This window comes from Zootoca vivipara, chromosome 1 (genome assembly GCF_965207765.1).
Source record: "Zootoca vivipara chromosome 1, rZooViv2.hap1.1, whole genome shotgun sequence".
Lineage (NCBI taxonomy): Eukaryota > Metazoa > Chordata > Lepidosauria > Squamata > Lacertidae > Zootoca > Zootoca vivipara.
The window spans coordinates 54,328,430-54,355,478 of record NC_142582.1 but is presented as its reverse complement, the minus strand read 5'-3'; the positions used below and the strand labels follow the sequence as shown (position 1 = coordinate 54,355,478).

The 27,049-nt window shown below is 44.1% G+C and overlaps 1 protein-coding gene across 3 annotated transcripts in view; it reads right to left on the bottom strand.

Annotated features, from left to right (window-relative positions):
• Nucleotides 1-27,049, bottom strand: part of COL18A1 (collagen type XVIII alpha 1 chain) — a 157,636-nt gene that overhangs the window by 12,512 nt on the left and 118,075 nt on the right. For all 3 annotated transcript variants that reach the window (XM_035124182.3, XM_035124164.3, XM_035124174.3), the window contains 25 exons: nucleotides 25,302-25,411; nucleotides 24,112-24,138; nucleotides 21,783-21,998; nucleotides 20,859-20,885; nucleotides 19,647-19,709; nucleotides 19,410-19,496; nucleotides 18,728-18,781; nucleotides 18,420-18,578; nucleotides 17,141-17,203; nucleotides 16,949-16,993; nucleotides 14,796-14,927; nucleotides 13,644-13,715; nucleotides 12,968-12,994; nucleotides 12,161-12,205; nucleotides 11,900-11,962; nucleotides 11,170-11,205; nucleotides 10,208-10,297; nucleotides 8,924-8,953; nucleotides 7,798-7,824; nucleotides 5,777-5,839; nucleotides 4,288-4,362; nucleotides 2,732-2,767; nucleotides 2,183-2,236; nucleotides 1,169-1,243; nucleotides 141-215 (listed from right to left, as the gene is read on the bottom strand). In XM_035124182.3, coding sequence (XP_034980073.1) covers nucleotides 141-215; nucleotides 1,169-1,243; nucleotides 2,183-2,236; nucleotides 2,732-2,767; nucleotides 4,288-4,362; nucleotides 5,777-5,839; nucleotides 7,798-7,824; nucleotides 8,924-8,953; nucleotides 10,208-10,297; nucleotides 11,170-11,205; nucleotides 11,900-11,962; nucleotides 12,161-12,205; nucleotides 12,968-12,994; nucleotides 13,644-13,715; nucleotides 14,796-14,927; nucleotides 16,949-16,993; nucleotides 17,141-17,203; nucleotides 18,420-18,578; nucleotides 18,728-18,781; nucleotides 19,410-19,496; nucleotides 19,647-19,709; nucleotides 20,859-20,885; nucleotides 21,783-21,998; nucleotides 24,112-24,138; nucleotides 25,302-25,411 — 1,751 coding nt within the window. The remainder of the gene's footprint in view (nucleotides 1-140; nucleotides 216-1,168; nucleotides 1,244-2,182; nucleotides 2,237-2,731; nucleotides 2,768-4,287; nucleotides 4,363-5,776; nucleotides 5,840-7,797; nucleotides 7,825-8,923; nucleotides 8,954-10,207; nucleotides 10,298-11,169; nucleotides 11,206-11,899; nucleotides 11,963-12,160; nucleotides 12,206-12,967; nucleotides 12,995-13,643; nucleotides 13,716-14,795; nucleotides 14,928-16,948; nucleotides 16,994-17,140; nucleotides 17,204-18,419; nucleotides 18,579-18,727; nucleotides 18,782-19,409; nucleotides 19,497-19,646; nucleotides 19,710-20,858; nucleotides 20,886-21,782; nucleotides 21,999-24,111; nucleotides 24,139-25,301; nucleotides 25,412-27,049) is intronic.

Sequence of the window (27,049 nt, the reverse complement as noted above, 5' to 3'; positions counted from 1 at the left end):
CAAACAAATAAATAAATAAATAAAGCCCCCCCATGAAATACATTATTACCCAATCATTGTATAACTAACAAGACATTCACTTTATGGCATTTCCACATGTTTCCCCCTAGCAAGGAAAATGCACTTAGGCCATTACTCACATTGTTGTCATAAATAGGCACTATGCTGCCCGGAGGACCTGGGGGGCCAGGAGGACCAGGGAGCCCTGGAGGACCCTAGAGAGGAAGAGAAAAACAGGCATCCCATTATGTGGGGAACTGACTGAGCACAGAACAGACGGAATAGAACAGGACACTAGCCAATATCCACCATTGTGACAATTCTGCAACCCCCCCTGTATCTTTGTGGGTGGTGGGTGCTGCTCCTGGTTTTAACTGGAACACAAGATTGTGCGATGTGGCATTGCTTCTACTTCCAAGACTTGCCGTCAACTCAAAAGGTGGAAGACAGGAAGATGATACAGCCAGTGGAATGCATCCTGCATTCTGTTCCACCTCCTTATCATGCATGTCACCGGCATTTACAAAAACAAACAAGGTTTGTGCTTCTTTCCACCACCCACAGACAATACTTTCCCCAAATCTCAGACTCTAGGCTTCAAATATTTCATTATTCTGTCTGCAACAGCAGAGGAAACCAGAGTGTTCACACACAATATACTTGACAAAATTGTTCTTGCAGTGCATGGACCAGGATTAGCATTGCTTTACTAGAGTCCACATGATGGGTGGTTATGACACTCTCGTATTGGGGCACGAGAGCCCAGGGGTCTGGCAACAGCACAGAATTAGGCCTATGATTTTGCTTGCCTCCCCAATGCTGTGCTGCTGCCTGCTCCCTGGCTCTAAGTAGACCAGAAGCAAAATCACTCCAATGCAAAGGGGATGCATATACCCACTGCAGCACACATGAGAAATAGTGCTCTCACAAAAAATGTTTGGCCACTGCTGCATTTGGATACTTTTAGCCACACTAGGACAAGAGCAAGGTCATTTTCAGATGCCCCTTGGGGAGCCATGAGACCTTTTTCTTCTCTCATAACAGAGTCTGATAATGCTCGTGCTCGGGGTTACAGTGGGATACAAAGGCCATCAAAGCTAGCAGCACTGCATGCCAGCCTTCAGCGTAAACTGCACTACGCAGAGAGATGTGTCAGTTTCCCGCTTACCCTTAAGCCCAGGCCTCCTCTTGAGTCTGCTGGGTCACCTTTTTCTCCTTTCAACCCGTTCATACCAGGTCGGCCCTGCAAAGGACAAAAAGCCACTGGTGAGTCAGCTTAATGGACATTAGTAATGACACAGTGCTAATGAGGATTCAGAGTATAAAGAATGCTACAAACATCACTTTTTGTGCTCCCATCGGGTGAAGTGAAAGGGCTAAGGGAGAAGAATCTACTGAGATCTCACGATTTCTCTATGGGGAGCTCCTACGTACTACTACTGAAACTAAATGCCTCAAGAGTAGGGGAAACTATGCTGCAGTTCTGTCTAGAATAGATGATTTAACTGCAAAGGCCAGCACAAAGGTTAGAATTAAAGGGAACAAACAGCAGGTGAAACCCTTGGTACTATCATAGATCCCTGGAGGAAGCTGATGGCAGATTTTGCTGGTGTCGCATGACAAATCTCTGTCCTTTCTTAGCACTGTCACACACCTGCAAGACATAGAGACAGTAGCCAAGCCAGAACCACTCTGTCGAACAAGAAAGAGGGGCTTGTAGGACCAGGAGAAGGGCAGTTTCATCCTGACTGGAGAAAGACAACCCTGAAAAAAGGAATGCAGGGGCAAACCTTGTGTTGGTAGGAGCAGCATGGCCAGGAACTCCCAGCAGAATGTGAGACAGGAAAGAGGATGGTCCTGTTGTACATCTAAATGTACCCAGAGCCTCCATGCTTATGGGAGGAAGGAGTGCCAGTTGAGGGGACCCAGAGGCATAATTCCACTTCCAGATGCATGCAGAGCCACTGAGTGTTTCTTATGGCGCTTGCATCCCCTTTTGTTAATGGTTCAGTCTGGAGTGAATTAATGCTGGAGTCTGATTTCTGTAGCTTCCCTTCGAATTTATCTAGCAGAGAGGTAACAGTGACTATTCGAGAGGTGGATGAAGTTACTCCTCTTCCCCCATTCTGTCTATAATAAGGGAATGTACATTTGAAGACAATCTAAAAATCAAAATTCTTACAGGTCTTCCAGGAAAGCCGATTTCTCCTTTCTGTCCATGCCGCCCAGGTGGCCCCTAGAAGAAGAACAAAGAGAAAAGTCAGGCTTAGAAAGATGGTAAGAGATTGTAAATGCGAGTTCCCGCAATATCTGCTACAGGATTTATAATTCCAAATGGAAGCAGAAGACAAGGAAATCATCATTCCCTCTAATAGCAAACTCAGGAAGTGAGTGCTGACAAAATATAGACACCAGAGGGGAGAGGGATACCCTGCTTACACTCCTTATGGCTTACAGTAACTTGGGGAAGGGCAGGGCTGGCAGGCAGAAACCTGAACAGGAGAACTCCTACTAGGAGATGAAAACACACCGCAATATTTGGCTGCAGACTCAACTTTCCTAAGTAACCACACTGAAATAAATAGGAGCTACACAAAAGCTCTACTAGCAACACCACACACAACAATAACAACAACAGAGAGGACAATTTGATTATATCATCCATGCTTAATGGATGTTTAGATCTATGTAAATTCCTTGCATATAAGCAAATATACCCTGTGTAACTTACTGCTGGTCCCACAGGTCCTCGCAGGCCTGGTTCACCCTGGTGATAAAAGCAGAGGCAATTAGACCCTCCAAACAAGCTGCTTACAGTCATCCCGATTTGCTTGTGCAAAGTTTACCGCGGGGTTAAATTATCTTCAGTCTTTATTAAGCATTCATTTCGATTTGTTTGCAGGGTAGATATAAAACAATGAACGTTCATCCCGCATTCACCTGCTTTTCTTGTGGGTACACTCCACACTTTTCAAGGCATTTCCCCATCACTTTCTAAACAGCAAATAAGCCAAATCATTTTAAAAAGTGGATTTGTTCTACTAGGGCAAGAGAGCCCTTTATTCCACTTGTAATGTGCATACCTAAAGTTCTGGTATGCGCTTGAATCCCTCCCACAAAATAGTGACAGTGGAGGTATCCCATACTATTATTTAGAACAGAGGAGATGAACCCCCTCTCTCCAGCCCCACTTCGCACCCCAAGTACTTTGCCTGACTGGAGTGTATCCTCGATATTTGATAATGCCTCTTGCTTCTCTGCATGAAAACTACAGAGAGGTTTGTGAGTGTGTGTAGAGAAACTAGCTTACTGGACAAAGTTGAAATGTACACTTTTTCCTCTGGCTCCGTCTGCCACTGATCTTGGCAGGTTGCCCTGAAGGGAATGTCCTGATTTAGAGCATCCTAGGCTAGAGGCAAGCACATGGTTGCTAAGGGTCAAACTAGACCTTCATTGGAGATTTTGCATGAATCTGCATGTTTTTTTCTTATATAATACAGACATGTGAGGGGACAATCCTTTTCAAGAAAGGATTGCCTCTCCAGCACAATAAGAATGACCCCACAAACAGGCCTCATGGCTAAAAGTCTTAAGGGGAAAAAAGTCTCCCTTGGAGGCTTCTCGGCTGTGATTATTCAGATCTTGCTGGGGAGGGAGGGGACATAAGCCTTGATATGTGATGCATTCAACCCCTGACTTTGCCTGTAATTAAATAATATTAATAAACTAGATATGAGCAAATAAACACCTTATGGTCCTTAACAAAGAAAAGGGGACTCTCTTTCTCCCCCCCCCCCCACTTTTACCAGGGTGGTAATCGGGGAGAGACAAAGCAACATTGGTACAAACATCTTATTGCTTGGAACTTCCCGAAACCTGGCAACGCCCATGTCCCCTGCCCACTCAATCACCACACAAAGGCTGTGAGTGGTTCTTGCCAGAGAACAACCTCACCAACCATAGTCACTTTCATGGTCACATTGCAATGAATATTCTCTCCTCCCTTTCCCCAGAAAAGATCTGAATGGTACAGATCACGTCGGTAATCCCATGTGTGCGTTTGCTAACACAGCTTTCGCAGAGGGTGCACACCCAAAAACTCAGTGGCACACTCTCCCAGAAGCATGGGTGGGGGGCTCTCAATCTTTCACTCTCTTTTAGAGGGGCTCTATACCAGTCTTTACACCATGGAGGGGGAAATCCTTCAGCTTCTCGTTATACAGTAGCAAAACTGGGTAAATGAGAGAGAGAGAAATTCAAATGAGAGCAAAACATGCTCATTTCTACCTTTTCTCCTTTTGGATTAGTTGCTATGACTGTCCCATCAGGGCCGATTATAACCCCTGGCTCTCCTTTTTCACCCTGTCCAAAAGACAAATGGCAAGAATGAAGACAAAATGCTTGTGAAAATATAAACTTTGCAAAACAGGCAAAAAAATTCCTCTGGAACCAGGCCTCTGGCCTTTAACTATATATGCGGCCTTTTAGAAATAGGTGGGATGTTTTAATGTATTTATTGGGGGGGGGGTTGTTTGGTTGTAAGTCACTTTGGGTTGTTTTGGGCAAGATAAAGTGACTAACAAATGTAATAAATAATTACAACTGAAGTATTGCTCCAGAGGAAACATGACCCATGTTATAAGCTATCTAGTACAGTGGAACCTCGGTTTATGAACACCTTGGTTTATGAATTTTCGGTTTACGAACACCGCGGACCCATCTGGAACGGATTAATTCACTTTCCATTACTTTCAATGGGAAAGTTCGCTTCAGTTTATGAACAGACTTCCGGAACCAATTACACCCATGCTTCGGGTTAAGTACACTTCAGGTTGAGTACTCCGCGGACCCGTCTGGAATGGATTAATCCACTTTCCATTACTTTCAATGGGAAAGTTTGCTTCAGTTTATGAACACTTCAGTTTAAGTACTCCGCGGACCATCTGGAACAGATTAATCCACTTTCCATTACTTTCAATGGGAAAGTTCACTTCAGTTTATGAACAGACTTCCAGAACCAATTGTGTTCATAAACCGAGGTACCACTGTACAATGATCTTATTGAAGTAAGATTCCCCGACAGAGGATGGTGGCTGGCAATAGTGAGCATTTGGAGAGAGTTCGTGGAAGCATGAAATGCTATGCATGCCCTTAATCAATCATTGTAAGGCTGAAGTACAAAGACATAGAAATTGGTACTTTGGAAAGATATTTGGATTATGGAAAACAATTTGGAACTAAGGCTGCAATCCTAACCGTGTCTACTCAAAAGCAAGTCCTACTGAATTCAAAGGGGCTCACTCCCAGGTAAGCAGGGTGAGGGTTGTAGCCAGGAGCCAAATTGTAGGAATCCTCTTGATAGTGAATAAATTTGCATTGTGGTGATCAAGTTCCAAACTGGAATGCTTAAGAAAGGGACTGTGTATCGCCTTTGGTCCAGGGGGTAGGGCTCAAACCAATGGCTTCAAGTTACAAGAAAGAAGATTCCAACTAAACACCACGAAGTACTTTCTGACAGAGCTGTTCAACAGTGGAATGGACTCCCTTGCAAGGTGGTGGACTCTCCTTCCATGGAGGTTTTTAAGCAGAGGTTGGACAGCCATCTGTCATAGGATTGTAGAGTTGGAAGGGAGCATGAAGGTCGATTAGTCGAACCCCCTGCAATGCAGGAATATTTTGCCCAACATGGGGCTTGAACCTGTGACCTTCATGGATGCTTTAGTTGAGATTCCTAGATGAGCCTTGGGGGTCCCTTCCAATTCTATGATTATCTTACCTTTGGACCTGAAGATCCCGGAACACCTGCAGATCCTGTGTCACCTTTTGGTCCCACTGGCCCCTGTAGATGGAACCACAGAGAATTACACCTGAGGACATTGACACATGGCCCATCTTTTCAGTACCAGGAGTCAATGGAGCAATATTGCTTTGCTTTGATCTGCTTGCCTTGGCCTAAGGATGAGCTTCTGGTCTACGAATAACACCAAGAAAGTCATCAAAATAGTAGTCTTCATATTTTGGGGGAAGCTGGCTGTGGAAAGCGCCAGAGAAGCTCTGCTTTAAAACAAGTAAGGCCAATCTGCACACACACACACACACACACACACACACACACACACACACACACCCTTCCTGTTTTGTCATCTCTCGTTCCATTCCTTGTCCAACATACACAACCGCTGACAAAATAAAAACAAGCAAAACATAACAAAAGCTCGATGGCTGCCAAGTCTCAAAGCTGCCCTCCTTTGCATCTGGTTGCTCGAGGGCAGCTCTCCGCCAGAACAGACCCCAAGGGGGGAGAGCTGCTCACTGAGGCTTGGAGCAATGTCACCCAACCCCTTGCCAGGGCAGGTTCACACACATTTATTCTGACTTCAATTGGCTCTGTTCAGAACATACGGTATTAGTACAGCTGCAAAGTCTGTAGTAGTAGAAATAGGCCACTGTGGGGTTTTTATTTTTTTTGGGGGGGGGGAGGTGAATCATACAATCTACATGCAAATAAGCCTTTCAAAGGAAATCAAGCTCAAGTCACAGTGCCAAGACTTTTAAAAGGGGGTTGTGATTAGACACTTGCCTGTGCCAAAATTGCCTCCAGGTGACCAACCTAGGAAGCTTTCTAGGAAACTTTTTTACACATATGCAGATGTTGTTGTTTAGTCGTTTAGTCGTGTCCGACTCTTCGTGACCCCATGGACCAGAGCACGCCAGGCACTCCTGTCTTCCACTGCCTCCCGTAGTTTGGTCAAACTCATGTTGGTAGCTTCGAGAACACTGTCCAACCATCTCATCCATTTACTGACAGATAGATGTCAGTAAATGGACCAGTTACAGGCATGTCAAACCTGCGGCCCTCCAGATGTTTTGGGCTACAATTCCCATCTTCCCCAACCACTGGTCCTGCTAGCTAGGGATCATGGGAGTTGTAGGCCAAAACATCTGGAGGGCCGCAGTTTTGACGTGCCTGGACTAGTAAACTGGTTTCTTTGTTGGAGTGCTAGCAAATGTTAAACTGTTTCTTTGTTGGAGTGCTAGCAACTGTTGTGGACTTTACTCACAGTGCTGACTTAGGGCTCATCCACACTTGCTTTGGGGCTGCACTTTCTAGGTACAAGTCTGGGATTTCTAGGTCTCTGTCAGAGTGTTCCCCTCCCCTTCCTGCCGCATACCCCAGGGAAACCTGTGTTTTACTGCTGAATCGGAGCAAACGGCAATCAGGTTTTCAGCAGAATGTCATTTCTTCGATTCAGCAACAAAAACAGGTAAATGGCTTTCCTGGAGAAAGCTGCAGAAGGTGGAGGGGAAAACGCTCCGACCTGGACCTGGACCTGGAAATCCCAGACCTGTACCTAGAAAGTGCAGCACAAAAGGAAATGTGTATGAGCCCTTACACATGTGCTGCAATCTTTCTCTTGCAACAAAGGAAGCCACTGTATACTAATAAAAAAACTTTGACATGCCCTTCCTGCTCCAGCCACTGGTAAACTGCAAAGATGTACAGCAGCCGAATTCTTACAATCTGAGCACTGTGAAGCCACTGGGCCGTATTCAACCACATTTTTGCACTAGCACAAGGGGATTCTCCCTCCCTCCGTGTGCACCCTATGCTGTCCCCAAATCTGTCCTGGAGGGTTGGGAGTTCCCCCACCCGTAACAGATTTAGGGGAACACAGATGAGAGAAGAGGCAGAGATGGTTCTGTTGCACAAGGAGAAATCCTTGCACTGAAGGAATGATCTGCTTAGTGCTACATTGAACATTACCCAGTATGACTAGTACTGAGTCAACTACTTACTGGGAAGCCAGCATGCCCTTGTTTGCCCTGCAAGAAGAAACAGGGTAGCATAAATAACATATAAAATAAATAATAGTATTATCTCCAGCCCTTTGAATTTTAAAATAAATTGTTTGCACATAATCAGCCAAGCCCATATGTGTGGGTCACTATAGCTGCTCAGCCATGGTCTTGGAAACAGAGGCTGAGCCCTAACAAAGTGCATCAAATTAAGCGGTGTGGTGAGGATAACGGGGAATGTCTCATAATTCATTCTCACTCTTGCGCCAGCTTAGCTTCTGAAGCAGTTTATAAGTGGCTTTGTACATTTGTATGGATATGATACACATCAGCAATGTGAGGATCTGCAGCGCAGATGTTTTTATGCTTGATGCTTATTTATAATTGACATCTATGACAGGTGGATGTTGAGTCAGCCTCCTGAAGACCCAGAAACCAATCAGGGCTGGGTGAAGTATTATCCAATTGGGAGAGAGTAGAGAACAAAAAGTTAGAACAACAGTTAAACTGTCAGGTAAGGTTTGACTGTCAGGTAAAGATCAGGCAGGGCTTGGTTGGAGCCTAGATCGGGCTTCGAAATGGTTTAGCTGGGGATTAATCGGGTGGTTAGGGGCTTGCTAAACAAGGCAACAATATTATTCCCCTGTGGGGAAGGAAAATATCTTAGAAGGGGCTGGAAGTGATTTACTGGCTTAGTAGAACAAATGGTCATTCTAGGAGGAATCAGTTTAATCAGAAACAGGTTTAAAGTGAAGGTTTAAGTGCTTTACCTTATCAGTGAAATCAATAAGCTCTAATGCTCATCAAATACGTTTAAATAAAACTTCAGTTTTGTTTATATAGTGCCCCATCCTCTGGCTGAGGGATAAGTTTCCTTTCACAATATTAAAAATCCTTGCTGTTGGTTATGAGAAAACGCTACCACATAAAGATAATACCAGACCTCTCAAGTGTTACTGACGGGGAGTGTCTAAGTGTTCAAACACCCCAAACCAGGTCATTTTACCTCACTCCCATCTTTATTTTTTTCACTCGCTCCCATCTTAATTGAGGAAGTTTGCCACAACATCCTTCTCACAAAATCAGAGTAAGGTGATCACTAGAATAGAAATTGCTTTTTACTTACCTCTGGGCCTGGCAGAGTAGGTAAGGTTTTCTGAAAAATAATAGTGAAAGGGTATACTGTACTTAAAATGTAATCTTTATTGTATTTCCTCATATTCTTTGGCAGGGCAAACTAAAGTCTGATCCAAAGTCCAGTAAAATGCCACAAATTTCTTACCAATGACCTTGAATGGTTTATTCTTATTCCTACCATTATCCTGTCATTTCTATTAAATCAACAGTAGCTGGAGAAAATAGATGGACTTGAATTCAACATCATGCTATTACAATCGGTCAATCGGTGAAAGTATTTCAGCTTCTCTGATGGGACAATTCTCTTCTCTCCCCCCCCCCCCGCTGGCTGGGATTCTGGGGGTTCCTCAGGGATACATCCCAAGTCCAGGAGTTCTTGTGCTGGCTCCCACTAGCACTATTATTTAATCTGACCCCATATTTTCTCAGCATGAGGACCCACTGGCTTAAAAGAGAAATTTAAACCTTGCAATCTAATACATGTCTACTCAGAAGAATGCCCAACTGAGTTCAAGGACTTCTAGACCCCTTTGCCTAAAAACTAAATGAGCAGGGAAGATTGTTACCCTATTGAAGCGAGCCACGCCAACAAGGAACACGTAGAAATTTTCCTCGAGGCAATCACCTATTGGTTCAAACCATGGTTTAGCATGAACGTGCAAGCCTACAAGCTCCCCACCAGGACACTGCAGACACTTCCCTCCTCTCAGTCATTTTGCTGCTGAGCTGCCATGACCTAAATCATGCTTTGGCTTAGTGTGTCATCTAAACTCACGGTTTTAGCTCTCCTAGACAAACCACAAGCTGTAAGTAAATCAAGAACAACCTTGGTTATAGTTCATGATCTGTCTGGAGACAGGTAATTCATGAGCTCAGGTTTGGACAACATTCGAAGCAAAGTCATGGCTTAACTCCATGCAGCACAGTGGCAAAATGACTGGACATGAGCAAAGTCGCCATGATCTCCTCCCTAGGAGCCTGTAGGCTCACACGTTCGCACTAGTTTGCCTTAGTGTGGTGTGTGAACCAAGCCAATGTCTGCCAAGAAGGAAACTGAGAACTATCAGTCATTGAACTTCAGGGTATTAATATTTTCGTGGTCGATGCTGAACTAGAAAATACAGAAACAAATTACCCTTATAATTAGAAATAATGAAGTGATTCTGTGAGAAATGGCTTCTCTAAGGAATCGTATCATTTTGATTCACAGCATATAACATGATTTTGCAGAAGTAAGAGGAAGGGGTCAATAAAAAAGCACAAATATCCTTACATCATCACTGGGCAGGAGGATGACTTGTCCTGGAGGGCCGGGGGGTCCAGGAGGACCTGGCAGTCCTACTCCATCTTGACCTCGTTCACCCTCAAAAGAAAAGAAAGAGAACGTTTGAATGTGGTGCAGAATTCAGCAGCCAGCTTGCTCACAGGGGCAAGATAGTTTGAGCATATAACACCAATTCTGGCCTGATTGCACTGGCTGCCAATTAGTTTTTCGGCCTAATTAAAAGTGCTGGTTTTGACCTATAAAGCCTTCAACAGTTCAGGACCGCAATACCTCAAGGACTGCCTCTCCCCATATGAACCAACCCGGACGCTGCAATCATCATCTGAGGTTCTTCTTCGTGTGCTTCCTCTATATGAGGTCTGGAGGGTGGCAACACAAGAACAGGCCTTTTCTGCAGTGGCTCCTCATTTGTGGAATGTCCTCCCCAGTTAGGCTCACCTGGTGTCATCATTATATATCTTTAGATGCCAGGCAAAAACTTTCCTCTATAACCAGACCTCTGTCCTTTAACTATGGCCTTTTAAACAGGGGTGGGGTATTGTTTTCGTTTGTTACTATGGTATGTATTTCTGTGTTTTTATATTGTAAACGACCCTGTGATCCTTGGATGAAGGGCAGTATAAATAATAATAATAATAATAATAATAATAATAATAAAGTTTTTAGGGGGTGATTTGCAAAACCTCTTAACTGCACACATTCTAGCCCATTTTCTGTTTGTTTGTTAAAAGTATTTGTATACTTCAATGTCATTTTAAAAATTGAATTGGTTTACAACAGTTAAAATACAGTAACAACAAAATTTAAAACAGATCACCAGCTGACTATTAGGGAAACTGCTGCAAGCCAATCCTGGCCCGACTACACTTTACCGTAACGTGTTGTGTGTGCGCACACACACTCATACGCACACAAACAGAACTTCTCCTGAAATCCATGGGGGTACTTACTTTAGGCCCTGGGTCTCCAGCGTCACCCTTTGTCCCCTGAAATGAGAAAGATGGGGGAGACAAACACATTTTCAGGGAAGGATACAGATTTGCACAATGGAGAATTGTGTCTGGTGAAGAACTGTGTTGCAAGTGACCGCCAGTGTGGTCCAGCAGATGGAGACCTGGACAAGGATCCAGAAGATCTGGGCTGAACTCCCACACTTCAGTCATGGACTCATTGGGTGGGCTTTGGGTCACCTCACATCACTCAATCTGTTCTCCATTTACAAACAAGGAAGAAGAGTGATCCCTCTCTTGGGACTATCCCAGGGATGAGTGCAATTAATATTGTTGCATTTGAGGTGTGTGATTACTTACAGATGAGGACAACAACATTGTCACTATGTGAGGGCACACACCAGACATGGGAGATGAGAATAATACAGCTGTGTCCATGTTCAGCAGTGAGCTGCAAATTTTGTGCTTCCTGCAGGGTTTCTACCTGAGCTACACTTACATACAGAAGGCTGCATCCAACTAGGCTCTACTCAGAAGGGAGCCATCTAAATTAACAAACTAAGTCTGTTCATTTCAATTGGATACAACCTATTCATTGTTTGTAGGGGTATCTTAATTTTCCGCTTTTTACTTTTCAAAAAGAAACATTTGTAGGATATTCTTTTCTGCGAGTTCGTCAGAAAGATGCCAAGAACGAGAGAGGAATGACTGCACTGAAATTCATGCTCACCTGTGGTCCCGGGAAACCCTCTAGCCCAGGATGACCATCCAGACCTGCCAATCCAGGGTCTCCCTGCAAACAAACAAAGGAGCCTAATAAGGGATCCTAACCTTCCCCACAAATGCCACTCAGCAATCCAGTCCAGCTCCCAGTACGTAACAGAACACTACAGTACAGTAACAAAACATCTCTTAAAAACCAGCAGTCATGGTAGGGGAGGTGGAGACAAAGTTCTCCACATACTTCTCAAGCTTTATGACATGGCCTTACCTTCACTCCAGGTAAACCTGGGAGGCCAGGGCTGCCGACATCACCCTGAAAATTAACAAAAAGCAGAAGGCCTATTTTTACTGGTCACATTAAATAAAAGATGTGCTCTGTAATTTTTCTATTTTGGTTTTCCCTTTGAGTCCTAGCCCAGACTATCTTTTTGTGCTATTGATGGTGGGATGGAACTTGACAGTATGTGACACATGTGCAGCACCATCTAAACTGGACTGGTCCTGCTCTGCTAGGGCAGTTGGAGTGATGCCCCTTGCCTTTTGACAGTCCTGTTTTTGAGTCAGTATGCATCCTTTGTGAGAGCCAAGATGTTGCACCAAAATGAAGAGGTTATCCTAGTCTGAATGACAAGGGCCAGGACTAAGGAAAGCGTCGTGACAGACTCATCTTGCTGTACAATAACCCTTCCCTACCCACACCTGATTCATGCATGCCTTGCACAATATATTTGCACCAACCTGAATTCCTATACTAGTTCAACACTCTGAGTGCTTCATTGTAACAACACCACAAAACTCAGTAGTCCTCTGCCCCCTCCACCTACCACCACCCACGTTTTGCCTTATATAGTGAACTAATATGATTGGCCTGTTATGGAAAGGATCTTAATTGAGTAGGGAAGTGATTTTTAAAAAGAGAACTGGACACTAAATGGAGCAGGCAGAGAGATGGATACCTTCATTTGTGGTTGCAGTTCTGGCTTAAAACAAGCTAAGCCATACTGCCTACCAACCAACTAGTTAAATACACAGCAGAAAACAGCAACAACAAAATAGTAACAACAATAATTCTGACCTTGAGTCCTGGAAGCCCTGGTGGTCCCTATAAAAATATAAATGGTCATCAACTCATTTCTGTCAGATTTCATGACCTATAGAAGAGCACAATCTCCTCAAAGCCATATTTATACCTGTTATGCGTATTTAGCATTCATTAAGAATATCGACATACTTTTTATAGCGTAACTTAAGGTCTGCTGTTCAGATCTTAAGTATCACAGTCTACAGGCAAGGTCTGTCTTTTCAGAGTATGCCTGACACTCAGCTGTGGACTAGGACATTAACATGGCAATTAGTGGAATATGCTTGTTTCTGCAAGAGGAACAACAACAGACTGGAAGGTCTCCAGCTGGACACTGGCAACATGGAAAGCTTTTAATGCATGTCCAATACAGACCCAGGCAATAATATGCCATCATCCTGTAGATGAGGTCAGAAGATGACTTCAAAGGCTCATAACTTTCTTGTTTGGTCTGCACCCCTTAATCACAAGTGGTAGCACATGGCCACACAGTGCTGAAAGGTTAACCTCAACACTCGTAAAAAATATAAACTGATTAGCAACCCATTCCTATGCATTTTTACTCATAAATAAAGCTTGTGTTGTTCAAATCCTGCATGCCCCCAAGCAGGTGCTCGCAGTGCTGGAGTCTCTGGAGGAAGGCAATGCTGAGAAATGGAATGAGGAATACCTGTGGCCCTTCTGGTCCACGTGCTCCAGGAACAGCAGAAACCAACGGCAGCCCTGAGCCCTCCATGTCATCCTAAGAAAGAATGGATGTTGTTAGTCTCCAGGCAGAATTGTCATCAGGTAAAGCCTGTGGAGAAAAGCCCTAATCCCTTGCCATCCATTTTGCTTGAGCAAGCCAGACAAGTCCAAGTTCCCAAATACACAAGCACAGGATAGGTCCCTCTGGAAGCAACATCAAGAAATCCCAGTGAGAGGGAACACTAAGATGGTCACATCCCCAGGAGCTTCCTGTCATTGCCACCCCTCTACTCCCCTACAGGTGTTTACAAACTACATAGCAAATAATTGGCTGAGAAGTGCCACTGGACACTCAACTGTAATGTGGGTAAGGTAAAGGGACCCCTGCCAATTAAGTCTGGTGGTCGCAAACAACTCTGGGGTTGCGGCGCTCCCATGTGCCTAAAACACTTGGTTCATGCTATGGAGGTACAGAAATTGGGATTGACGGAGAAAAGCCAGTCGCTCTGGTCTTTGGGAGAGATGCAGTGGATAATTCTGACCATCTCCTGCTCCCTCAAACTACTCTACTCTTCCTTGTTGCTTCCTTTTCCTTATACCTTTCCTTCTAAAATATCTATGTGACACCACTCCGCTCTCACATCCTTCAAATCCCTCTTTTCCCAGGAAACCTTTGACTTAGACCCTTAGTCTTCATCTCCTACTGAAGCAAAGTCTCAACATAGTCACCATACATTTAAATCACCCCCCCCCCAAAGAATGCTGGGAAGGTGAGTTCAAGGGGGCTGGAAACTGTAGGTCTGTAAGCTGCAGTTCCCAGGATTCTTTGGGGCAAAAGCAATGACTGTTGAAGTGGTATGAATGTGTGGCTGTAACCTGTGTGTAACTTAATTTAATGCACATTCACCTATTTACCCTTGCCTCCACCTCTCTCTCCTCCTTTTATTGGCTTCATCCATGTTCACATTTAGTTTGAAAAGAGGAACATTTCTCTTTGTTTGGTACTCTGTTAAGCACCTCACACACTGATGGAACAACTAGTAGTAGTACAACCACGTTTTCCCAACATTTTGTACTTCTTGGGTCTTATGGAGCCCACTGTATTCAACAATGGTGTTTCAAATATGGTACTCACAAATCCAGGCCCAAAGCCTGGCCCGGGTGGGCCAGGAGGACCAGGTTGTCCTCGGGGACCCATGGGCCCAGGAAGGCCTGCCAGGCCAGTTTCACCCGGTGCTCCCGGCGACCCTGCATCTCCTTTACTGCCCTGGAAGAAAATGGGAAAGGATGTTTGAAAAGAGCAAAGAGAAGTAAAGTACAAGAGGGCCCAAAATAGCCTGGTAATAGGATATTATGCACAGTATTTCTGAAAGAAAACCTTGCAATGCTGCCTCTCTCTCGTTACATGCATTACAAACATCTGTATGTGCATCACATCCCAGAATGTCACATGCTTCTCCGTGTCCAGGGCAGCTGTTTATCAGCTCCATCTGGTACGCAGGCTGAGTCCCTACCTGCCCAGTGACTGTCTCTCCAGAGTGGTGCATGCTCTAGTTATCTCTCGCTTGGACTACTGCAATGCGCTCTACGTGGGGCTACCTTTGAAGGTGACCCGGAAACTACAACTAATCCAGAATGCGGCAGCTAGACTGGTGACTGGGAGCGGCCGCCAAGATCACATAACACCGGTCCTAAAAGACCTACATTGGCTCCCAGTACGTTTCCGAGCACAATTCAAAGTGTTGGTGTTGACCTTTAAAGCCCTAAACGGCCTCGGTCCGGTATACCTGAAGGAGCGTCTCCACCCCCATCGTTCTGCCCGGACACTGAGGTCCAGCTCCGAGGGCCTTCTGGCGGTTCCCTCATTACGAGAAGCCAAGTTACAGGGAACCAGGCAGAGGGCCTTCTCGGTAGTGGCACCCACCCTGTGGAATGCCCTCCCACTAGAGGTCAAAGAGAACAATTACCAGACCTTTAGAAGGCATCTCAAGGCAGCCCTGTTTAGGGAAGCTTTTAATGTTTGATGGATTTCTGTATTTTAGAATTTCTGTTTTTTTGGAAGCCGCCCAGAGTGGCTGGGGGAACCCGGCCAGATGGGCGGGGTATAAATAATAAATTATTATTATTATTATTATTATGCTTCTGATTTGCGCTCTGTTGTCAGATGCTCACACTGGTTGAAGTGTACAATGCCACAAGTGTTACAATGATATAAGTGTGTGCAGCTGAACAGAGGAAGCACCCTAAATTGCATAAAATGGGGGACTAACTCAGCCTGCATTTTTTTAATTTTGCAGCTGTCAAATTGCAGCTGACTTAGCATGTAGATATGCACCACACAGAACCTCTTAATGCATACAAGAGTTTATTTGCACCCTTGTACAGGAGTGGTTTCTGTAGCCCAAACTGGTGGTCTACAAACACGTTTAAGTCTTTTATATAAGCAAGTGTACTGGGGATATGTAAGGAAATCTGACGTCAGACACACTGGCTTCAGGACTGTACCCAAAGTCTGCATTTTGTTCATTATCAGGCAGAACATGTGCACTAAAAAGAGAAAGTAAATTATGGTCTATGGGAAGTGTAGCTTACGGAAAATATAGACTGCTTTTATTTTATCCCTAGATGCTATTGTCTTATCAGCGTTCAATAATACTGTAAAGGCATTCTCATCTGAAATGTTTTTAAGCTTGCTTTTAATAAAATAATGTCAAAAACCCTAAGGTTAAAGGATCTTCTTTTACATTTCTTAAGACTGCTGGGTTAATAGAAGGAGATGTGGATATATGTGTCATTTCCAGTGCCTAGGTGAGAAAAGAAACCTTACATGGCTATTTTTTTAAAATGGGACTACCACCACCAATTAGGCCAGTTCAAAGAACATGTTAGAAAACACCCAGAGCTGCATGTCGTACTGAAACAGAGGCCGCGGGTCTTTCTCCCCACAATTCCACAACATGCAGGATCACAATGTATTGTTATTCCACCTCTGCACACATATCAGACTGCATTTTTTGTGCCACACAAACACATGCGCAGAGACGTTACCTCCATTTGTTGTCTTCCCCTGTATGGGGCTCTGTAGTAGTAAGAAAGTATCTCTAACACATCAGGGGAGATAGGAAGCAGAGTGTTCTAGTTAGGTGGGGGAAAGTAAATGGAAAATAGGAAGGTTGGGAAGCAGGAAAAGAAGAATAAATGTCTAAACCACCTAGGAGAGAAGACAACCTCAGTCTTACTCTGCCCTGTCCTTGTACTGTACTGTACCCAGAAAGTGAGCTATTCTACCTTAGGTCCAGGTGCTCCTGGGAGGCCTAGTTCTCCTGGTTCTCCCTGGAAACAGCAAAGGAAAAGAAGTGTGAATTTTCTTTTCTTTTTTACTAAATCCAAGCCAGAGGCAGCCTATTTTCTCAGGCTTGCTGAGGCAGGATTACAGCTCCGTGAAAGGAACTTGCACAGCTAAGAGAGAAATATACATACACTAGCTCCATTCAGCCCAGGCTGGCCAGCTATTCCATCTTTTCCTGGAGAACCGGGAGGGCCCTGGAAAAGATCAGAAAAGGAAAGTTGCTTTAAAAGCTGCCATCAGCCAGTTTGCATCCATTAATCCCAAGCCCATTCTTTGTCAAAGGATACCGTCTCTTCCCTGTAAAAAAGAACTACATATTGTACACATCTTTGTGTACCAAAAGAATGAAAGCTATTTTCACTGGGTGCAACTTTTGCAGGAGGGTATGTGTTGGATTTTTATTGGAAAGATTGCTGTGTGTGTGTGTGTGTGTTAGTTATTATTTTATTTATTACATTTATATATCACCTTTTTCTTCCATGTACAGTAGCTCAAGCTACTCCAGATGTTGGCCCTCCAGATGTTTTAGGACTACAATTCCCATCATCCTTGACCACTGGTCCTGTTAGCTAGGGATGATGGGAGTTGTAGTCCCGAAACATCTGCAGGGCCAAGTTTGCGTATGCCTGGGTTAGGCTAAGTGATGATGATTGCCCCAAGTCACCCAGTGAGCTTCATGGCTAAGTAGGGATTCGATCCCCCACTCTCCCAGGTCCTAGTCCAATGCTCTAACCACTACATCACACTTGCTCACTGTTTCTTCACTCCAAGATGTGTCCACAAAGCACTTTTCTCCCTGTGATGCTGCGGCTGTGTGTTTATTCATAAAAGAAGCTCCATTGTTTGGAACTGTGCAGAGAAGCACCTCCCCCAAAGGAAAAGTAGGTTGTCCTGCGCTCCACAAGCTACTAGTTTAGACTGTCATACTTGCAACTCTTGGCTACAAGATTATGCAATAGTCACATCATTATATCTCATGCTTATATTTGGGGTACCATTTCAGCTTTCGGTGATGCTCACACATACATAGACCTATTTGTGACTTATACCCAAAGCAGCAGAACAGAAACCTAAAGTTCATATGCATCCAATTAACCAAGACCACGTTTCAGGTTACCTCCCTAAAAATGCTGCTAACGCAATACAGGGAGACTATAATGTGCAATAACTTGAAGGGTTTGGTAACACCTGGCAAGCTTTTACGTAGTGCACTAACTCCAGCAACCCCACAGGAGCACAACAAAGCAGCAGGCAAAGGCTCCCACCCCTATCCAAGCCTCTGGAACTGCAGTGGAAAAGTTGACAGCCAAAGCCAAAACCCCATAATACTGGGATCTGGAGCAGTTTCTGGAGACAGACTTGCATTATATCATCCTCAATTATTCATTCCCCGCATCTTCTTTAACTTACAGGAGGCCCTGGAGGTCCTGGGCTGCCATCTCTACCTGGCACTCCAGGGAGGCCAGGGGGCCCTGGAAGGTCACTGCCATCCGTCCCAATTCTTCCAGGTTGTCCTGGCAAGCCAGGTACACCAGGTGGTCCCGGGGGCCCAGGTTGTCCTCTGGGGCCCTGAAACACAACAAACAGGATTCAAAATCAGGTGTGAACATATAATATAAGAGAGCATTTGTGGTACAAGTTAACTTTTGAGGAGCATGCCATACACCACCTCCCCAGAAGAAACCCTTCTGAATGCAGCACCGCTTTTTGGTACTTACACGTAAGGTTTCCAAATCCCCTCCAAAACCAGAGCCTTCCATATCGATAAATGTCTGGAAGAAAAGCACACTGTTCTATAAGCACACCAATGAGAAAGGTGTAACTCTGGCTTCTTTGCTGTGAGTTTAACAGTTTAAGGAGTTGAGATTATCCCGAATGAGAGAGTCAGACTCAAGACATTGTGATGGGTGTTCTAATAATTGAGAAAGAAAAGTGCACACACTCTCTCACTCTCTCTCAAATTGCCTTGTATTTATTTTATTTATTATTCAATTGTTCAGCCTGCAAGGGCTCACAGCACTTCTTACAATAAAAAGCAGTACGATATTTAAGAGCAAAACAGATCATAAATACGGCAACAAAAACAGCATGAAAAATAAACTCTTAAAAGGTCTGGGCAAACAAAATGATTTTTACTGGATGTAAAAAAAAGAAAAAGAAAACACGCTCAGAAAATTAATGCATACAATAAAAAATTATGCCATGCATAGACTTGTTATTTTTTTTAAATGGAAGAGTGGTTTATAAATATTTAAATAAAGGGAGGGGGGAGAGGGAAGGGTGAAATGTGGCTTCAGAGGAAAGCAGACAGCTACACCAGACAGCTTCAACCAGGGGGGGGGGCAGTGACAAGGAGAATGGCTTCTTCCCATGCATTTATTGTGGGTATCTGGGACTCACCAACTTGTCCAGTTTTGAACTGAATCCTGGTTGCCCGGGTGGTCCGGGTGGCCCAGGAGGACCTCTTGGACCAATGCCTGCATCACCCTAGGTGAAGAGAGGAAATGACAGAGCTGAGAGCATTGGCCACACTTTCGCAAAGCAGCCACAAATGAAATCTGCTCAGAAAACACCGATGGCTGCTGAACTTGAGAGTTCAATGATACCAGAATATGCTCATGTGACGGAAACTCATACCTTTTCACCTTTCTGGCCAGGCTCTCCCAGCGTCCCAGGGAATCCTTGAGGGCCAACATCACCCTGCAAAAGAAGTAAGTCAGGGAAGTGATGACGTCTGGTTGATCCAAGAAGAGCCACACAGAAGCATCTACAACATGTTTATAAACAACAACACCCCCCCACACACAGTTGCACATCATGCCCCATTCACATACCACGCAAGGTTTTCTTCTTGGTTACAAGCTCATGATTAATCTAGAGAAAACCACAAGCCCAGGTTCAAATGATGCTCTAAAGGCAGGCATCCCCAAACTTCGGCCCTCCAGATGTTTTGGACTACAATCCCCATCATACCTGACCACTGGTTCTGTTAGCTAGGGATCATGGGAGTTGTAGGCCAAAACATCTGGAGGGCCACAGTTTGGGGGTGCCTGCTCTAAGGCCATTTGGCTAACTCAGCCCATCACAGCTGCAGATAGGTCTGTGGAGGAAGAAAGCAGCTATAAGCTCCTTCCCAATTTGGTTTAGAGTGACATGCAAACCAGACCACTGTGCAAGGCAGCTGAAAGTCACCCCAAGATGAAGTGCCTTCTGAGGAACAGCACCTGCCACCCGGGCGCTACATTAAGAAAATCTGCCTATAGAATAATAGAATTGTAGGGTTGGGAGGGACCCTGGGGGTCACATCTAGTCCAACCCCCTGCAATGCAGGAATCTCAGCTAAGCAACCATGACAGATGATAAAACCAAGTTCCTGTTGAGAAGCAGTACACACACCATGCATGCTGGTGGCTTAGTTTACAATGTTCTAACTATTTTGACGTCTCATAAACAAACATTTGTGACAAAATACCATACACAGACATGCTTGAAAGTGATGCGATAAAGTATTTCTATAAAATGTTAATACATTTACAGTAAAACATTTTTATTTTAAAATATATTTATTTATTTTTAAACTATGATCAGGTTGTTTACTGTTATGTTTACTGTTACTGTTACACAGGCACTTTGTCTGCACCAAAAAATTAAAAACCCCAAATAGGGATTTCAAGGTTCAGGAAAGAGAAACTCCAAGAACTGTAATTATTTTTCTATACTCCAAAAATAGGCAATAGAAGAGAGAAACTACTTTTTATGGAAAGCGCTAAAGTTAAATCTATTTCCCCACAACTATACCAGTTGAGGAATTTATCTTGAAAAGTTGAGGGACAAAAGAGCAGAACTTACTGGTTTTCCATCCTCACCAGGATCTCCCTAGTAAGAATAAAATGTAGGAGGTTAGCAAATGCCAGACATTTTCTACAAAGTTGTAATTCAGCAGCTATCATTTCAAGCTGCCCCAAGTCCCAGGCCTACTTTTCTTGGTACCTCTTCAGCACTTACAAAGCAACTGGGTTGAGACAGCTGGAGGAACAGAGTATGCAATCAAAAAAGCAGGAGAAAATTTCCCTAAAGAGAACATTATGCAGAAAACAAACTCAATAATGTGTGAAAGATTGGTGGCTAATTTCATTACTGTACTAGTAGGGACTACATAGGTGAGAATTACTTACATTTTGAAATCTCCATTAAAAAAATACCATCTGGGAGTCTGGTACAGGGGCTCTCACCTGCAGCTCTAGAGGTGTTTTATAAATTGGCCGCACACCAGCAGTTTAGGCACTTGCTGCTTTCACAGATCACAGTAAATCAAACTTTATTATGTTTGCTATGGAATGCAGTTGGTTCGTGCTTCACTCCTCCCCTAAGATGAGCTCCCTGCTTTTGTGATACATCTCAGCTGGGGATTGTTGCTTCTTTTGCTCCAGCCCATGAAATCAAGGTTTGTTCTTGGTTTACCAATCATTATTTGTTTGAGTGAAACAAGTTACAATCCTAATCTGAACATGACACCAGAACAGGAATTGTGGTTTGTTGCTTCTGCTCCTGTTACAGAAAGAGCAAAGAAGGTGCCACCTGTCTGGTAAACCATGAACTGGTAGTTTAACTACCAAGAAACTATGGTTTGCTGTGACGTGTTGACTGGGCCATTATTTTAACAGCAAGGATTCAAAGAGAGCAAGTGGTTTGCATAGCTGAACAACCCCTTTTCCTCCGTAACACAAACCCTGCACTTGAAACCAGACGTTATCTTTTAAAAAGTTCACTTACAGGCTCTCCATCCTTTCCGGGCAAGCCATCTTTCCCAGGCAGCCCTGGTGGCCCCAGGGGTCCTGGAGGCCCAGCAACCTGCTCCACCACAGAACCGTCAGGGCGCTGCACGATGGTCCCAGGAGGGCCTGGGGGCCCAGCAGGGCCAGGAGACCCTTGGGCACCAGGCTCCCCTTTCTGTCCTTTCGAGCCTGGGTATCCAAAGCCAGCATTTCCCTAGACATGGTTGGGGGGGAGGGAGAGAGAGATGGAAAATGAAAGCAAGCAGATACTATTTCCTCATGAGAATATAGAAGTGGGCATCTGCCAGATGTGACTCACTGACCCCTCTTACTACCTGCTTTCCTCTCTTAAAAGTATTTCTCTGCTGGTATTCATGTGCTTTGGGGGGGGGGGCTTCCTTTATTCCAGCCACAAATCCCTATCCTCTTCCAAATAATTGCTACTGGCAAGCTCAACACCAGCAGAGCTTTAGATAAGGAGGTATTTGGAGCAAGGATATATCCTCCCACGGCACACAATTGCCATATTGCAAATACAGATATCCATAGCGCATACAGTTATGCACACAAACAGAAAAAAACAACATATGTAATTTTCAAGGAAAGATGAGCAGTAAGTCTGATATTAATTACTGCCAAGTGCCCAGAGTCACATCCTTTCTGCCCATATGGGGCTGGTCCAGATGCTGCTTCACCATCCTGTCCAACCACCACCTTGGGTGGCAAGAGAACAGCTGCAACCCAGCTCCTTAAAGGGCCCCCACATGTGAGCAACAGGGTGAGCTGCAGTTCCATCTCCATTCCTTGGTAACTTGCAATAAGCCAAGGAACCAGGGGCGTACCCAGGATCAAAATGGGGGGGGGGTGGCAAGAGAGGGGAAGAGAGAGGGAAGGAAGGAAGGAGGGAGGGAGGGAGGAAAGGTGGGTGGGAGAGAGAGAGAGAGGAGGGAGGGAGGGAGGGAGGGAGGGAGGAAAGAAAGAAAGAAAGAAAGAAAGAAAGAAAGAGAAAGAAAGAAGGAGAGAGAGAGAGAGAGAGAGAGAGAGAGAGAGAGAGAGAGAGAAGGGAGGGAGGGAGGGAGGGAGGGAGGGAGGGAGGGAGGGAGGAAGAGGGGGGAAGGAAGGATGGAGCTCCTGTCCGCCCCGCCCCCCAGCTCAGGCTGCTTCTCCCCCCCCCATGTTCCTGTCGCTGGCTACAGACGCGGAGGGGGCGGAAACAACCCAATTTCAGGCTGCTTCTCGCCCTCCCCACATTTCTGTCGCTGGCTGCAACCGCGGAGGGGGTGAAAACAGCCCGATTTCCATAACCCGCAGCGACTTTTCCCCTTCAGTTTTCGGAGGGAAAAAGTGTGGGTTATGGTCCGTAAAATATGGTAGGGTTTTTTTTGCTTCTGGGGGGGCAGCTGCCCCCCCACCCCTCGCTGTGTACGCCCATGCAAGGAACTCTCAAAAAGGTGTGTTGGTTGCACACCATGTTCTAGAATAAGGCTGTGCATCAGCATCCTGGCTCCAGTTCTCTGTGAGTGCAGACATTACTGCATCAGAAACCACCACTCAGACCCCAAGGCACTATCTGGGCAATTGCTCATTTGGTGCGACTGAGTGTTAAGAGACCAGATGATGGTGATGGTGATGATTTTATTTGTACCCCATCCATCTGCCTGGGTTGCCACTCTGGGTGGTTTCCAACATATATAAAAACCATAATAAATTTAAAAGTTATATTCAGTAAAATATTTGCTCTGGAGTTATAACCAGTAAAATCTTTGGGATATTCACTAATTTACATAAATCTTAGGGGTGCATTACTGGAGGGATGTCATTCTGTTATAGCTAGCATCTGTTTCAATCTCTGGCATGCCTGTCTGAACCCCTAGAGAGTCACTGCCAATCCATATAGACAATACCAAGCTAGATAGACCAGTGGTCTGACTCTGTGTAAGGCACAGCTGCCTATATTTCTATATTGATGAACTTATAACTTTCATTTAAAAATACAAGTGGGGCCTGCTCCAAAGTGATGACTCCTTCTGCTCAAGGTTTCAGCCAGCCATGCCCTCTTCAGGTTACTCCATTCCATTCTTCCTCTCCACCTTGTTGTCACACACAGCTAGAGCCCTATAGGTACTAAGCACATTCAGCTCCGAGTGGGCTACTTTGTGTGTGACGGTGCTATTTTGGCTATATAATGATCCCCACTCTGAGAATGAGTTCACTGTTAGTGTATAGGATAGTTACGCTCTACATTTCCTAGTAGGAATCTACCTAAATAAATTATCATCATCACATGAAGCCACTTTTAAAGCAAACAATGCAACAGCTGGGCTCACCTTAACACCCAGCTCTCCTTTTTCTCCCTGCAAAAACAAACACACACAAACACAAGGCTTTTCAGTACAGCAAAACATAGCAAAATGAGGTTGAATTCTCTGTTTTAGGAAACAAACACCCGCTGACAATCAAACTTCCTTTTGTGGCAAAGGAAATGAGTTCATGGGTCATGTCTTTGACAATGGATGAATTAACTGATATGTTTTTTCATTAACACCAGCCACACCTCACGTCCCATAAGTTACGTTTTCTACAAGACCTAAAAAAGGAAAGTTCACAGTACAGGGTTGCAAGAAGCATCTCTTTCAAAAAGGGGGAGCATTAGTGTGATGAGCATAAGAAGCCGCCTTCTTCCTGGTTCATACACTTCAATATTCACCTCTTACCACACTCTACAATCAGATAGGCTAGATTTCCCCCCAGACTGGTGTCCTCCAAATATTTCAGGCTATAGTTCCATTAGCCCCAAGCGGTGTAGCTGTACTGGCTGGGGCTGATGGGAATTGTAGTCCAAAACTCCTGGAGTGCACCAGATTGAAGAAAGCTAAAGTAGGCTTTGTGTCTTTCCACTGGGCAAGCGATTAACACTAAGAAAACTGCCCTCTGCTGTTCCAGATTTATGTCTTGAGTATAAACATGACTGAAAGATGAAAGAGAGAGCAGAAAGGTGCTGGTGGTGGGAAATGATTTCACATATTGGCAGCAGCAGAATGTGAGCAGGTGTCATAATTCTGATTATCTGTGATCCCACTTCATGGCAATACCAGGACTCGTTTGGTTCCTTCCTTCCTGAAGGCTTTTGTTTTAAAGGTTAGTGATACTCTCTCCTCCACCCATCCACAACTCATATAGATTCACGGCAGGATTTACAGCAGACCTTCTCAAGTTTGTTTGCAAACCGACCAGATTTGGTGAAGAGTCACTTCACCGCACATGAAAAAAAAAAATCACGTTTCCCCCCCTTTATTCTGAAAGAGCAAAATGTCGCTCATCCCAGCCCAACAAAATGCTCAGAAACTCCAATCACAGTGACTTCTGCAACAATGAAGGCATCCGAGAGGCGGCAAAGCTCAAGGCAGGGAGCAAGTGATGCAAAAGAGAGTGGTGGTGAGACTCTATTCCTTTAGGTATCAACAATAATAACTTTGTCCCTTTTGGATGAAAACAGAAAGGGAGAGCCACACATTACCTTTTCGCCTTTAGCACCATTTGTCAGCAGAACTTCACCAACTCCAGAGTCCCCTTTAGTGCCACGTTCACCTTTTTCACCAGGGTCCCCTTTTTCTCCTTTGACTCCAACTATGATGGAAATATAAAGATAAGCATGTATAAATTATCTGTTGTGAAGGTAATTCTGCATTTCTGCAAAATTGAGAGAATGAAAATCAGATGCTTGGCATTCAGATTCAACATGAAAATGCTGTCAGACATTAGTGGATTTATAAAGAAAGGTCTTTTTCTTCTTTATAATTCTGATGTTCATGTCCAGAGTTCTTCTGGTAAAAAGGGGTTTTATTTAGTAGTAGTATTACCTACTGACATGCATGACATTGAAAAAACTGTCCTCTTCAATAAATTAACTAAAATAATCAAATACACGAACAACTATTGGTGCCTTTCTATAACCCTCTCAACTTTAATCACAAGACCTTCCAAAGCCCCAGTCTGAAAAATCTTGGGTGATATTTAATGACAGATGTATTCAGTGCATGCTTTGAGTACAGCATGTCTTTCATACTAGGGGTGATAAATATGGCATTAAAAAGAGGTGTAATCAAGGGGAAGGAACGATGTGGTAGGGTTGTGACAAAATTAAAAAATTATGGAACACTGTCTATTACAAAAATTTTTAAATGTTCAGACAAACTTTTGAGAAGAAACTTGAAGCCTTTCTTCTAGGCATTATGTCAATTGATATTTCAAATGATAAAAAAGGGTGTTCCTACATGCTACAACAGCAGCAAGAATGTTAATTGCTAGAATTGGAAGGGGGATAGGACATCAACAAAGGAAGAACAGCAAACTAAATTGTATGAGTATTTGGAATTAGCAAGAATGACAGAGGCAATTGGGAACCAACCAAACCAAAAATTCAAAAGCGAGTGGGAATGTGTAAAAGATTATCTGGGAAAACACTGCTCTCAAATAAAATCCTTGATACGTTTTGACTAAATTTTGCAAAGGAAAGATCAGATAGATAAGATATATTATGTATTAGAAAGGCAATAAGGAAAAACAACAGAAAAAAGACAGAAGCCGCACTGAGGCGGTGGGAAGTCACTTGTGTAGAAATATTGTTATTGTTTGGTTTTTATATGTGTACAATATATGTAAAAGAGTGAATGGAATATGTATATGACTAACCAATTTAAAACTCAATAAAAAGCAATTTATTTATTTTTAAAAGGGAGGCTTCATTGGCATTCTCTCTGCTGTAGTTCAAAACCTGTTTCCTCATAGCTACCCAACTGAAATTGCACGCTTGCATACCAATGAACTGCATGCTGATTCAGTTGACAAACATGCCCCAGCCCATGTTTCAAGGGGCATTGAAGTGTTTGTTTGTTGCTTTTTAAAAAAAAGGGAATTGCAGAACTGTTCCACGGATGGGAAGGTGGCAAGTCGTGACCTTACAGGTGCCAGGCAATCTGTGTCATCCATAGCCATTTCCATTAACATGAAAGTGGTTTGTTTATCAGTGCCCACTGCTAGAGAAGAAAGGAATGTTTAGATTGTATGCAGTAAGGATGCTTTCAAAATCAGCTCTGCTTTTGCATTTAAAAAAGATACCTCTGTGTTCACTCCCGAGGCCTACATTTCTACTTGCTCTGAGCAAGCACTACAAACCATTTTTCCCTGCCCAAAGCTTGACATGAGGAATGTGTGACATTCAAGGTTTTTCTTTTCCACTCATTTCTGTTCAGCACTATCAAGAAA